Genomic DNA, 13,319 nt, shown 5'->3' with positions numbered 1-13,319 from the left:
GTTGCTCCATTGCCGTCCCTGCGTTTTCTCCCGAGCGTCCCCTCTTCCCGCCGGCTTGGTTGTTTGACGCGGGTGATTTTTAAACTTGGGGCATTGTGTCGCGAAAAATCCCTTCAACGTTGGGACTCTTGAGCTGTTTCTTCTTTGCCGGCTCCAGAAACTGCTCTGCAGTGCTCATTAGTTTTGTTTCCCGGCTCCGCTTTCTCTTAAATGACTGGGTTCCTTGTTTTTTCTGCAGTTTTTTCTTCTCCTTGTCTTTCTCTGTTCCACGTGTTCTTTTAAGGACCGCAGCAAGCGCTTCGAGAATGTTGGTCTTGGGTTTGGTCTGGTTCTCCTCGCTCGCCTGAACCTCCTGTTCGAGAGTTTTGGGTGAAGGCGGTTCTTCTAAAAGGTTTGAAAGCAGGAGGGGGGAGCAGCTGATCCCAACTTCATTCTGGGATGAATTTTGTCCGTTTCTATTGGGGCTACTTGCAAAGAGGGAGCCTGGAGCGTCCAAAGAGAGTGACTGTGAAGATACCGAAGGTGTTTCTCCGTAGAAATGATCGCTGTTTGCAGGACATGGAGGCAGCTCCTCCTGCAAGATCATCTGTAGAGCAAGAGAACAAACAAAATATCCCCTAAACATTCATTTTCAATAAATGCTTATGTTTTTGTTTTTTAATTATTGTTACTGTACTGTATCAGTATTTAAAGGATGCTACCTCTTGCTCTTCTTCAAAAAGGTCCTGGCTGGCAGAGAGGAGAGGCATGAGGGCTTCGATATTCACCGTGGACTCCACCTGGCACAAAGAGCAAAGGCAACAGTTTGAACAACAAAACATCATAAAAAGGGCTAATACTCAGGAAGTGCTGTGAGCAAAATGTGCTGCAAGTATAGTTGCAAAGCTTTTTTATGAGTGAAACATGTTTTTATTAAACATGTGAACATAATACAAAACAAACTCTTGTAGGGGATACAAAGTTAGAGAAATACAATTTTTTGAAATTACGAGGATCATGCACATCTAGTACCAGCAGAGCGTAGTGGTCAGCGGGACACAAATTTTGTGTCCTTTGCTTTAGCTAGCGGTGAGCGCAGCGTAAGCTGCGTCCAATGTGAAAGGGCCTTCAGGGTCATCCAGGAAAAAAACTGGACTCTTAAGTAAAAATCTGTATTCACCAACTAGTTGGCAAGTGGTAGCTAACCAGTTGCAAACCTCCTCCGTCAGTAGTTTTTTATGGAAGACGCCAGCTTGCCTGCAAACACTCGTCAGCTGCACTTTTACAAGCTTCACTATGACTCTGCAATTAGTCGACAAGTATTTGCAGACATGCCAGACCCTTCTTAGGACCACATTCTCCTAGCTACACCCAGCTACCTCCAGCAACCACTAACCGACCACAGGGAGGTTACACATTTTCCTGAACAGCTGGAGGATGGTGGACAATCTGAGGGAAACTGTCCACTCACACTAAAGCCTCACCTGCTTAATCATTCTTTTTCTCTACAATGGGCCCCAAAACATACAAAACATAGCTTTGTGTTTTATGCAGTAAATCCTCAAATTATTGACTGAGCCATGAACTCATCATGACGGTGGTTATTGAGCCTGCCGATCAAGTAAGGAGCAGGTTGTTTTCCAGACTATTGCATTCAGATTTAATGTTTACAAACAGAGGCATCGCCCCCTGCTGGCTATTACAAGTAATTCAAATCACAGGACCACAGGTCCCCATCAGCTTTTTCTTAACAGTTGCTAACGGCAACAAATATATAACACTTCACATAATTTATTGGTGTGATGCTGTCTTCCTGCTCTAAATATAATGAAAGGGTTATGCATGGACAGTTTACCTTACTGACAAACTCCTCGTCTCTGCACAGCTCATCCATATACTCCAGGAAGGAACTGTTTTCCATGTTCAGGTACCCAGCCTCTCCATGCTCCTCCTCCCTGGGGTCTTCAGCCTGAGTGGGAAGCAGCTGGAACAGACGAAGGGTAAAATATCTATACACAAACACAGCTTACAAAATTTATTTTTTCTACTTGTGGATGACTTGGTTGAAAAAGGCTGTTTACAGTTTCAATACAACTGCTCACCTGGTCAAAGAAGGACCCTAGGAGACTAAAACATTCGTCAATGGAATGTTTGTTCACTGCTTCCTCATCTAAAGAGGCTGTAGGTCCGGGAAAACAACAGTCCTCTGTAAGACTGGCTGGGATGTTTTCTTTGGGAGTCTTGCTTTCATTGCCTGGTTCGGCTTCATTGCCTGGGTTGCCTTTGTGTGGATTGTTCTTCTGGTCCTCTGTTAGTGAAGACAGACATAGTAAAAACGGGACAATAACTATTAGCTTTTATTTCTCACTACTCTGCTAAAAGTCTAATTAAATTTCAATCATATTTGATTTTTTTTCAGATGGTGGTCAGCTTAGCTGTTCAGGTACCTTTTGCACAGCTCTTTGACCCCTGACCTCCTGACCCTGCATCCACCTCTGTCCTCTGTCTTGATGCTGTTGTCACCTCTGCGGGCGAACTTATGTAGACCCTGTGGCACAAATGGTGGGGTCAGACACAATCAAGACATATCCAGTATTAGTTATTGTAACATGTGCAGTAATAGAGCCCTTACTGGTTTGCACAGTGAGTCTGAGGGAGCAGCACGATCTGCGGACACAGAATTGGTGGGAGGTGCCCGGGCCTGGAGCTGAAGGGCAGCTGTATGTAGGGCTGGGCCTTGTAACTGTAGCTGGGCATGGGCAGCCAGTAGGACTGTTGAGAAGAGTAGGGCCTATACAGGGGCTCGCCAGGCGATAAAGGCTGGAGGTGGAGCGGAGGCGGGTAGACAGCTGGCAGGAGGATTTGGAAGGAGTCCACCTGGGCTGGGAGATGCTGCACAGCATGCTGCTCCTTTCCTGGATGCCAGTCTACTCTATTTCTTTGCCTTTCTGCAGCTCTTGTTTGGGGGACAAATGGATTTACCCTTGCAGCTGAGCTCACAGGATAGAGCTGCTGTTGCTGAAGGTGCTGCCAGTGTTGCTGCTGAAGGTGTTGGTGGGGGTTGGGATGTTGCAGGGAGAATGGAAACAACTGAGCTGGATCCATCCTGGTTCTGTGCGTTTGCTTCTTTACTGTCAGAGATAATAGGGCGATTCATATTGGTGATTTTAACAGTTAAAGGATCGATGAGGATCAAGAAAGACCATTCTGTGTTACACTCTTTTAGATGTCAGAGGTGAAAGCATGATGGGCGGACTGGTTGGAGCTGATAAGAAGGCATCAGTAACTCAAATAAACACTTGTAGGTGCACACAAGGTAAGCAGAAAAGCATATCTGAATGCACAGAAGCAGAAGACCACATCTGGTGTCACTGCTGGCAGCCAAGGACAGGAAACTGAGGCTCCAATTTATACACAATTCCCAAAATTAGACAACTGAAGATTATAAAAACGTTTCCTCTTCTGAAGCCCAAAGGCTCGTGTCTTATCTTAAAGCCAGCTTTCACTCTTGCAAACAGGTGCTTTGGAACTCCACGTATGGACAGCTCCACATTAACTAACATGTAAATGCTTAATGTGGTGTAAAGACAAATGTGTCATTAATAACACAACGAGATGTGACCGTGTCACCTACGTGGACATATGTCAGAAACGACAAACAAGCCGAGCCTGAGAAGCTTAGAAGAGCGATCTGCCTTTGAAAAGACCGTAGTAAGAATAAAAACAGTGATGCTGTGGGCTGTGTGCTCTAGCAGAGTATACTCTAACTGTGTGACTGTTAGACAACAACATTACTTAGCCGGGCTCAGTGCATGCAGATAAGTTTTTATTATTAACTTAGTGTTTAGGTGAGGGAGTTTAGATGCTTAAGACTGGGTTAGCTGAACTGGTGGTACAGAGTCACCTCTAATTTCAACACATGCCGTTTAATTTTAACATGAGCAGTTATGACAACCTTTATGAAAACAATCAGTGCTCAGTGAAAGATATCCACACAGTGGTGTTTGCAAACACAAGACAGCCTTTCAGCGTTACATGCACACGACAGAAACAGTGCACACTGTAGTTAATAGCATTTCTCGGTTGCCTTACCTTTGTTAGTGAAGATAAACGAATCTTCTCTTAGATGCTGTAGTAGGTGCACACTCTGCTCAGACCAAAATTCAAAAGAAACCAAATGAAGGCAAATTTTTGTATGTAAACATTCCATATTTCACCCACCTGATGCACAAGAATTCTGCCCCCCCCCCCCTCCCTCACCCCACACATACACACACATACACACACAAATTACTTTATTTATAGTACAGCTTTTATCCATTGCAACTTTTTATGACATGTGGGCTCATTGTTTTGTTTATTTATTTATTTGTCTCTTTTTGATTGCAGATACAAAGTGCTGTAATGTTTTATGAAGGAGTACAACATAATCATTAACGGAAAAAAGCAAATTATGCAAGAAACTTCAGGTTTAATCTTTTTATCTTATCTTATCTTATCTTATTTTATTTTTTAAAACTGGGTCACGTGACAATAATAAGCGATCGCGTTAATGGCAACAGAGTTCGGATCTTGTCTCCAGGGTATCGTTTGAGATTCAAACGGAATGCAAAGGGTAGAAAAAGCTAGTGAGACTTCGTTTCCCAGAATGCTCTAAGTGCTGAACCGGATATCCGCTCTTCCGTCCCATAGCGAACCAACGTCCGCTGCACGTGGAAATCCAAGAGAAAAGAGCGCATTACAGCAATTTTTGCGTTGTTTTCGATATAAACAGCTTCGTATACATATTTTGAACCCCTGAAGTGTAAAAACAAACCAGCTCGGTCGGGATGTTTCTGCAGTATTACCTGAATGAAAACGGGGACAGAGTCTACACTCTGAAGGTAAAGTTGTGTTTATCTCCGACATGTTTCCCTTTATTCTTTGTAAACGTCTCCGCTGCTAACGTTAACGTAGATGTAAAGAGCTGAAACACCTGGGAAAATGCCCAACTTTAAAATATGGTCTGTTTTTTAATATGTATGTTTGTATACAGTAAACATTACAGCAAAACGTTTCGGGGATTTTATCGTCACGAAGCCACCATACGCACAGTTTGTACAGTCGCATACGTTTAAAAACCCGAGTGGAGTATCACTCGATAATTGTCATAGCTTGAGGTAAAACTGCTTTGAAATCAAAATAAACACGACAAAATACAAGACGTATGCGTTTAATTAAAGCTATTAGGTAGTAGGTCAGTGTAATATAGTGAAATATGTCAAATTGAGCAAGTGAAACATAAAAGTAGGTGGCTGAAAGTAGTAAAACACGACAGTTAACAGAGTTTATTGGGCAGAAGTTAAAGTAGGCTTTGGCATGTAGCTCAGGTGTGGTGGGGCAGTGTGACTTTGCAGAAAGTTGGAACAACAGTTTTCTTTAATATCTGTAGTGGACAGGCTGCTCTCTGCTGACAGCCCGTCTAGAGCTTGACTGGTCACAGCAGAGCCAGCTCTATAAGCAGCTGTATTAGAAGAGCTCATTATAATTGTCGCCCCTGTAAATTTTGTATAAATGTGAGACCACCGTTAATCTAATCCAACAACGAGGACTGCACCTCTTCACCGTAGTCCAGCACTGCTCTGGAGTGTGCCTCAGTAATGCAAACCAACCAGGTAACCTCAGCGTGCAACGCATGCACAGATTCAGTGTCTGATTTTCAGGAATCATGAGATAATTTGGGACGTTAAGCTTTCAGTTTTATTTGTCATATGCAAGTTAGCACAGGGTCAACATCGCAAAGAAATGGATTTGACGAGCAGAAGACAGTCACTCAGCAGACTGGTACAGTAGAAAAAAAATAAAATATAATAAAAATAAATAGAAAAATAGTAAGAGCAAAATATTAATAACATGTAGTAAAAGAAAAAGGAGATTTTCAGTTAACTGACTAAATATATATATATGTGTATGTGTGTGTGTATATATAAATATATGTACACACTAGTGATTAAATAAAGAAAATCTTAAATAGGAATGTGGGGGGCAGATGGGATATTGTACAGGAATGAGCAGCAGTACAAACTAAACAGTACAAAAGTTTTTGTTTTTTGTGGCAGTTGTTACAGTATTGCACTTTTTAAAAATATAAATACCAATAAAGGGGAGTGACCAGTGCAGATTATACAGAGTACTTGTGAAGCTGCAGGGTAGCTTCTGAGTGCATCCTGTGGAGAGTGTGTGTGTGTTTAAGTGTTGTGGTTGAGGTGTCGTATGGCTTGATGGTGGAAACTGTTTTTAAGTCTTGTAGTCCGAGCAGACAGGCTCCTGTAACGTCTGCCAGATGGTAACAAGGAGAAGAGCTGATGTGCTGGGCGGCTGTGGTCCTTGATGATGCTGTGTGCTTTACGGAGGCATCGCTGAAGATAAATGTCCTGAATGGCAGGAAGCCTCATGCCAGTGATGTGCTCTGCTGGCAGAGCAGCTTCCGTACCAAACTGTAATGCAGCTCGTCAGCAAGCTCTCGATTGCACACCTGTAGAAATTTGAGGTGATGTTGGCGTTCAGCTTGGAATTCCCACACAGCTAAGCGGTCCTTAACTCCTGCTTCCCCTGCGGTCCGCTCTTGCTTCCATCTTCCTCCATCTCTTGAGTGTGAGGTTATCACACATTAACTTTTAAGCAGACAGATCCTGGGTTAGGACTGCACAGACGCAGTTTCTGTGTTTGGTGGTATTCATCGGGGTGTTTTGAAATTAGCTGCGATTACAGAATAACCAGATATGTTGGGCACGTAAGAGGGTATGCGCCCACAAACGAATGTTTGGAGTTGCCCTCGATGCGTTTCGTCCACCGTAAGGACATGTCCAACACTTGGCAGTTTTTACTTAAATGCTTTTAGTCGACTTTGAGGTACCTCATGCTTTTTTTGTCACATTCACTGTGAGCATTTTCTTGCGTGACTTCCCTGTAGCTGTCGTGTAGTTTTATCTTTCTTCCTAATAAATAAATGTACATCTTGAGTTGCTTTTCATTTTAACCATGTTGTTTATTAAATCTGCCTCTGTTGGAAAGCCCTTTCGACAGCAAGGGCGTCTTGCATCCTGTGACTTTCCAATCACCTTGAAGGAAATGAGAAATTATGGGCAAGTTTTAGCTCAACAACTGTTGGTTACCTATTAGTTAGGTCACAAGTGAAGAAACTCTTGTGCTGGCTTGTAAAGTTGGGAGGTGGTCTAGTTGCCTGGGGCCAGTAAACACACAGCCTGAGGCAGAAGCAGTCTGCAGACACAGGAAATCTCAGTGATTGAATGTGAACATGGAAATAGTTTGTACACTCAAAGAAAAGGGAACTGTTAGAGCTGTTCTTTCAGATATAGGTTACTGGAGAATGGTTTTATTCCTCCAGCCCACTTAAGATCAAATTGGTCTGAATTGGGAGCTTTATTGAGGAATATAGGGCTCAGACTGGACAAACAGTGAATTCAGACAATAATAATACCATGACACCGACAATTGCAACAAGATGAGTGTGAAGGTGTTGGACTAAATGAATAAATAAGGGATACCTGGTTACGATACATACAGTAAATAAATGGGAACTTGACAGTGTTGTGTAAATGGTATATAGACAACAAAACGGTGTATACAGCTCGATTTGGTTCAGCAGCAGTAATAATGGATGTTTTAAGTACAAACACTATGAGAGTGTTGGTGTTACAGGGTGACGGCCTGTGGGAAGAGACGATCCAGGTGTCTGCTTGTTTTGGCATGAAGTGCTCTGTAGCATTTACCAGTGGGGAGGAGTTGGAACAGGTTGTTTGCGGTATGTCTGTGAAGGTTCTCAGGTTGTGATAGGTCTGCAGTAATTTCACCTGCTTGTTTCCTGACTCTGGATTTGTACGAATCCTGCATGGAGGATGAGTCGACACCAACGTTTGTTTGTTTTACCTGCAGACCCCAGTGTCTGTTATAGTCTGGTCTCGTCCTGTTAAATCCAAACCATACAGTAATGTTTTTCAGAGTGCAGAGAATGAACTTCTTGCAAAAGCTCAGGCTGTTCATCCTCTGCTGCGTCTTCTTGATGATTTTGTCTGTGTTGGAACAGCTGAACAGCTCCAACTGAAGTCTCCATTTCTGAGCATATTCAGCTCAAGATTGTTCTGATTACACCACAGGGACAGCTGTTCAACCCCACATCTGTATGGAGAGTCATCAGTCATGTCATCTGCACATTTCATGATTTTGACCTACAGGTCTTTAGTGATGCAGTTGTTTGTGTAGAGGGAGAGGACACAACTCTTGAGGCCACCACAGCTGATTTTTCCAGGTGCTGGATGTGGTTCTCCTCAGCGTCATCTACAGCTTTTGCTGTCTGTGTCTCAGGGTCCAACACTGGGCTATGAGGACCATGACTTCTGACTGCTGCAGTTCTAAACTGGTCCTGGGTCTCAATGGTTGTCTCTCTCTCCCTGTGTTAGCTCTGCAACGCCGCCAGCTGTCATGGAGAAATCTGAAAACGTACTGAAAATCTATTTTCATGATTTGAAACCCTTAAAAAGCACAAGCACACTCTTTTCTCTTTCCACAGAAGGTGACTCCAGATGGGGAGCCCACCAGCTCGGCCCACCCGGCTCGATTCTCCCCAGATGACAAGTTTTCCCGGCACCGGGTGATATTGAAGAAACGCTTCAACATACTGCTGACCCAGCAGCCCAAGCCTGTCATGTGAGGAGGAGGAGAAAGACATATCAGGATGGAGCTACAAGGAGAAGAGCGAGAAAACACCTGAGCCGGATTTAAAGGACTGCTCGTACCCTCTATTGATGCGATGATGGAATTTGTTCATTTTTTTTTTAAGGGTGGCGGTTTTTAATTTGTTCATACTAAATAAATCTTTGCGTCATAGCTCCTCACGTGTTGCCTGTGTGTGTCTAAAATCCAGACTGGCTGACAGCTTGTTGGACAAATGAAGCATTTAAATGCAGATAGTCTTTAATGTGCCACCAACCTACCAGCCAGGGGGCGCTGTAGTATGAAGGTTGTCCTACAGGATTTCCCTATATCCAAAATAACACGATCACGTAATTTGTGGCATTATGAAAACACAGCTGATGATAGATTTGAGGAAGCACTTTAGCTGAGCCTGCAGATTTTCTCCATTTGTTTCCCAAGACAGCCATAACTTCCTCTCAAAGCTTTCTTTTTTTAAAAATCATTCTTTTACTTTTGCAGCCAAACACTGGATCGATTTGTAGATATACGACAGCCAGGTGACTCTTTGTGTGTGACTGCACAGGGTTTTTTTTTTGTTTGTTTTGTGTTGTTTTGTTTTTTTTATATATCTTTTGTCCACCTGTCCCACATTCTGATTGGCTCCATTTTGAAAGAACTGGTACAAAGCTGACCTCCAATTGTTAAATAATGGATGGACATTGTGAGGGAAGTCACCTTTATGTCAGCTGAATAATGTGCTACCTTTTTCTAACTTAGATGGATTAGAGAACTATAACTTGGTAAATATAGTTTGTTTGTTTTTTTTGTCCTTTTTTTTTTAAGAATTTGTCGGCTTTCTTAAAATGTGACAAAGTTTAGAAAGGAAAAAAGTTGTAATTCAAAAAAGTGCATTTGGACTGACACCCATATTTTTGTGGGAAACAAACGGCAGTTATTCAGACCAAAAGGAGAAAAGTACTAAAATTCACCTCCTTATGCTCATTGAATACTGCTAAAAAAAATCTAATTTAAATTAAGGGACCACTCAGTCATCACAAATTATCCCAAAGTCAGTTAAACTTCAGGGAGATCAGAGTGTACGGTTTGGAAACCTAAATCATTTGTAGAAAGCCAATAAGAGGAATGGTTTCTCAGACTATTGCTCTTTCCTTATCCCTCCTGACTGCCGTTGTCACTCCTGTTAGCCTGAGGGATCACCTTGCATGATGAGATGATGAATGGTGTCCTGCTGGATCTTCTCCCAGTCCTAGATCAAGATATCTGTGGGCTCCTGCACAGCATTTCTGACATGATGAAAGGTCTGGGCTCCGGTCTGGGGTGTGTGAGGGACAGTCACGTCCAGAATCTGCCTGCACACTCTGATCACAAGAGGCCTGATGTTTTCCCACATGAGATGAACCCTGGGTTTACTGCATCAGCATAAGGTCTGAGGATTTAACCCCAGCACATTTTTGACCTATTTTCAGGCTGACTCTTATAAAGACAGCTTAACATGCCTGAAGTTGAACCGTTTTACACTGAAATGATCAAGCTTTCCCTTCATTTTCTTGAGCCATATATTTACTTACTTATATTTACTTAGTCAGATTAAAATCAAATTACCCGTAAAAAGTACTTAAAGCTTTCCCAGCAGAAAATACAGTGAAACAATGGAAAGAATTGATTACTGAAGTATTTTTAGAAGAACATACAATTTAATTCAGAAAATAGCAAAGGGCATAGTATTTCAGATATTTAATTTTACATTCTTGAATTGTTAATGCACCGATAATTTATGTAAGTTACATATTTTAGAGCCAGGTACTGGTTCCCAATATGTGGATTTGGGCCTAGTCCAAAGGGTCAGACTATAAGTGTGAGGAAAGAAGCAAAACTAATGTTAGCTGACAGAAGTACTTAAAACGTATTTTTAATATGGCAAAGTAACTAGTAGCTACAGCTTGCAGATAAATATAAAAGTACCAGAAATGTATTACAAATAGCAAAAGAGTGTGTAAAAAGTAAATCTGTATTAAATCTGGTATTGATCAAAAATATATTTAAAGAAATAAGTGATGCATTTCATATTTTTAGCAGCACTGTTCGTGTTCACTGTTCGATAGCTAGCCGCTGTCTACTCGAACTACATTTCCCAAGTAGCTTTTACCCCGTGTCTGTCACTAAGCATGCGCAAGACGTTTTAGCGACGGCGAGGAATAGAGGACCCCCCAGGCGTTCGCGCGTGTGTATGGTTGAGTCGATTGAACAACCCAAAAAAAAAAAAAAAAGTCCCGAGAAAACCTGGGAGACACTCCCAAATTTTTAGTGATTTAAAACAGCCATATGTGCATAGGGCCACATGGAAGCCAGAGCCAGGTATGTGTTTCATGTGATAACTGTCTGAACTCCGGGCTTTTTCTCTATCGGTGTCGGTGAGGCAGCCGGGGCTCCGCGGAGTTGACAGTTTATGGCACGGCTAGCCGCTGAGCTAGCTTCGGTTAGCCGCGCCGACTGTAGACGAGCGGCTTCACCCGATACGACCTCCACGTATGAGTGTGTGTATTTGTTACCACCTATGGATGTCTGGTTGATGGGTCGGCGCTGGGCGTGATGCTCTTCGACACAAGACGCTTGGTTGAAAGGAAAATCACAACTTTGTGAGTAACGAGCTAATTACCCGGCCGGTTTATCCCGGAATAACCACGCGTTTTTGGACGTTTTTTTACGTCTTTATTTTCAAGCCGCTCTTAAACATATCCCCCACGTCGTAAAAATCGCTCTTCACGAGGTTTGAGTTAATGTCTGCTTGGCATTTTATCCTAACGCTGGCTCTGGCCATATCGTGTCGTCTGCAGGTGTTCAGTGACCGGTTCGAGCCAGAATTATTATGGCCAGCTTAATTGGCTTACAATGGGCGGTGGTTAGAGAGGCGAGCATCCCAGCCAGCTTTGATTTCCCTAAACTGGTTAATTAAAGACTTTTCTTAATTGGTAAAGGTGTGTTTGGCCATGTCCTCGTCTCTGGATCATATTTGCTTACAGCCGCATTACCCTCGTGATGGAGGCTGCCTGCCAAAAGCGCAAGAGGACCCAATCTCCCTAATTTGACTGTAAAGTTCCTTAACGATAGTAAAATTAAGGCAGTATTTTCACTTAATTGATCTCAGACCTGGGAAAATCTTGAACTAGATGAGGTTAAAGCTAGTTACTGCTAGTTTAGCTAAAATAATAATCTTTAGTCATGGCGGTTAGATATGTTTAGGAGGTCAGGTAGCCTCACAGATATTGATCTGGGAGCTTGGCAAACTAATCCATGATCATTAATACTGGCCCACATTGGTAGCAAGGCATTATGACTGTCTCCTGATGCAAAGGTAACAGCTTAAAATACAAAAATAGGCCCCGAGTTAGCACGAAAAAGGAACAAAATGTGCTCAATCCTTATGCTTGGACAAAAAAAGGTGGCTGAATATGCTGTAATGTTATCTAAGTGACACACATAAGAGTAAATGTGTGTGTTTAACATATTCTTTAAAGGAAACCAGAGCCAGGCATTCGTTTCAAATGACTAATGTTTGAGCTCTGAGGGTTTGTCTTGGGCATTTGTAAGTGTTGATAAGGCAGCATTAATAAAAAATGACCAACAAAGAGGCACCAAAATTTTACTGGCACTGCTTGGGTAAAGGGTCACTGTAAATAAATCACTGCTCAGTGAAAATATTGTAAACTGTATGCAGTAAAACAAGTGAAAATCAGTCAAACTAATATACCCAAAAGTGCAGTGTTAAATATTCCAAGGTTAAAGCAATGCTATGTGTATTATAGATAAAATATTATAAGTAAATCCAGGTGTAATGGGAAGTTTGATGGCCACAGGTTGGAATGATTTTAGGTTTTCAGGTTTATTTATAAATGTTCTAGAGCCAAAACACAAGAATTCACCTCTAAGTGCTTTATATTGTGAGATAACTAGGGCTGCACGATTTTGCATAAAATGAGAATCACGATTTATTTGCTTAGAATTGAGATCACGATTCTCTCACGATTTTCTTTTCCAGTATAAATATTTATTGCACTTATTAACTGCACATCAACTTCGTAACAGTTGAGACTGAACATAAAAACAATAAATAAACATAAAAACAACAAATGTCTCACGTTTTGTCGTTGCCGCAAAATGTTGTACTGCTTGAAATTCCGTCTCCACCGTTGCTCACACTGCGTGTATAGAGCAGGTAGTGCAACAATAGAAAAATAGTTGCGGGACGGCACCGTGTAGCGTTTGTCTAGGGTGTTGATCATTTTCCTAAATCCCTCGTTTTGCACAGTGTTGATGGGAGCCATATCTTTGGTCAGGTGATAAGTGATAGCCTCCGTAATTTCTTTGTGCCTGCGGGAGGTCGATGGGTATGGGGAAGCGCTGTATAAGGTTCCCGTTATTGATGTTTGGGTGGTTGACCGGGACGGACTTTCTCCTGTCACTTTCTCGTCATCCCTGAGGTGCTCTCCGTTGTTTTTTCCCTGCTAATTTTAGCAGCCTGCTTCTGTATCACGTGGTATAAGGCTCCACCCTTGTCATTTGTTGAGCAGGAAGAGTGAGTGCTTGTTTTCATGCAGATTACGTCCTGGATCAAAATGCGGTACAAT

General features: G+C 42.3%; 2 protein-coding genes across 7 annotated transcripts in view; one reads left to right on the top strand and one right to left on the bottom strand.

Moving 5' to 3' along the window:
- Positions 1-79: 79 nt before the first annotated feature.
- On the bottom strand, positions 80-2,935 carry LOC113019120 (uncharacterized). The gene is made up of 6 exons (XM_026162649.2): positions 2,612-2,935; positions 2,427-2,527; positions 2,082-2,287; positions 1,835-1,963; positions 702-779; positions 80-586 (listed from the first exon to the last, which is right to left on the bottom strand). Exons 1-6 carry the CDS (start codon positions 2,734-2,736, stop codon positions 80-82), a joined length of 1,146 nt encoding a protein of 381 aa, XP_026018434.2. The 5' UTR covers positions 2,737-2,935.
- Positions 2,936-10,478: 7,543 nt separating this feature from the next.
- slc12a6 (solute carrier family 12 member 6) overlaps positions 10,479-13,319 on the top strand; it is a 32,320-nt gene continuing 29,479 nt past the window's right edge. For 3 of the 6 annotated variants that reach the window (XM_026162658.2, XM_026162657.2, XM_026162654.2), the window contains exon 1: positions 11,101-11,330. The gene's annotated coding sequence lies outside the window, so the exon portion shown is untranslated. Of the gene's footprint in view, positions 11,050-11,100; positions 11,331-13,319 lie in introns of those variants that run through there. The other 3 variants (XM_026162655.2, XM_026162653.2, XM_026162656.2) reach the window with 2 other exon arrangements.

This window comes from Astatotilapia calliptera, chromosome 3 (assembly GCF_964374335.1).
Source record: "Astatotilapia calliptera chromosome 3, fAstCal68.1, whole genome shotgun sequence".
In the NCBI taxonomy this organism is placed as follows: Eukaryota; Metazoa; Chordata; class Actinopteri; order Cichliformes; family Cichlidae; genus Astatotilapia; species Astatotilapia calliptera.
This window is presented reverse-complemented; position numbering and strand designations above follow the sequence as displayed.